At 39.4% G+C, this 1,557-nt stretch overlaps 1 protein-coding gene across 1 annotated transcript; it reads left to right on the top strand.

Moving 5' to 3' along the window:
* Positions 1-369: 369 nt before the first annotated feature.
* HELRODRAFT_174700 (hypothetical protein) lies at positions 370-1,040 on the top strand (the record flags this gene model as incomplete). Its single annotated transcript, XM_009022129.1, has 2 exons — positions 370-710; positions 917-1,040. 2 exons carry the CDS (start codon positions 370-372, stop codon positions 1,038-1,040), a joined length of 465 nt encoding a protein of 154 aa, XP_009020377.1.
* Positions 1,041-1,557: the final 517 nt, after the last annotated feature.

Genomic DNA, 1,557 nt, shown 5'->3' with positions numbered 1-1,557 from the left:
ATTCTGAAATTTTTGAGGAAAAATTAAGGCGAAAGATTATCAAAATGAATTTTATTTAAAATTTTAATTTTTGAATAAATCAGCATTGAATGAATATTAAACATTTTTTAAAAACTGGTTGAAAAATTTTCAATGTCAAAACCGTTAAACCCATATAAAGACGCACACACACTCGCACACACACACACATATGCACACTAACACGCAAGTCCAAATTACATCAACACAAACATAAACATAACCGACCCCACCTCAATCGCACACGTCACATGACAACCAGGTCAATACAATGACGTCACAAGCGATCTCCACGTAGCACGTGACTTCCTGTTGAGAACTTTCAAGAACGAATCAGACTGCTGCACTGACATGGTCGGAGTTAAGGGCATCGTACAGCATCTCAGCTCGCAACAGTTCATCGTTCTGCGACGACATGACGTCAACAGCAGCAACTACAGCGACTTCAACAACTACACAACCTATTGTAACCATTTTTACGAGGTCTTTGATGGTTACAATAAAACTCCCGCTTCACCTTTGTTTGAAAGTATTGTCGGGAATCAAGTCATTAACACGGGCAGGGCCGCCGTTCAATGTCAGCAAGTTTCAACAAATTCACCAGTGCCAGTTCTAGAACTTTCCACCTTACCACCAGATATAGCAACAGCAGTCACCGCGTCATATTTCGCAAAGATATCTTTCTCAACGACGTCAGCTGTACTTTTAACAGAATTATTAACTACAACTACAACAACAACGAAGTCATTGCTACTATCACAAATATCATCAACAACATCAACAACAACAACACCGATCGTAGGGAAAAATGCGTCGACAACAGTTTCAAAATTTTCCGAAAAAACCAGAATTGAAACCTCTGAAAAGTTAACATCTACAAATATTACAACAACGACAGCTGTGAAAATAACTGCAAGCACACTAACCAGCACAACAACAACATCAACAGCAGCAGCAACAACAACAACAAAAACAACCACGACGTTTTCAGCTGTCACGAAAATGATTCTGTCAGCGGTTGAAGCTTTCTACGAAGGAAGGCAGGAACATTTGCATCGATCGACTGATCAATATTCAGGCCTAACAGCTGTTCCTCAGGCAAAAATTGCACCAACAAAATTACCAGTAACATCAACGACGTCATCAACAAACACAACATTAACGAAAACAAACTCAACAACATCCTCTTCACTAACGTATATTCACTTGACATTAACCAATACAACTGCATCGTCAACAACATCAAATACGGCCAAATTAAAAATACTTCAAACAGACAACCAATCCAAAGTGGATGGTACAAGAACAAACTCAAACCTTGCTTCAACCAATGATGGTGACACTCACTTATTAGCGTCGCCATTTTTCCTGACGTCACATTCTACGTCATCCTCCTCAACAGCATCATCATCATCACAGTCGTCATCATCTTCGTCACCATCATCTTCATCGTCGTCGTTGTATGGACCATTAAAACCATCACATGTTAAACTTGCAGGGAACGATTTACGCACATTAAGCCTGAGAAATAAAAAATCT

Source organism: Helobdella robusta (assembly GCF_000326865.2).
Source record: "Helobdella robusta unplaced genomic scaffold HELROscaffold_30, whole genome shotgun sequence".
Taxonomy (NCBI): domain Eukaryota; kingdom Metazoa; phylum Annelida; class Clitellata; order Rhynchobdellida; family Glossiphoniidae; genus Helobdella; species Helobdella robusta.
This window is presented reverse-complemented; position numbering and strand designations above follow the sequence as displayed.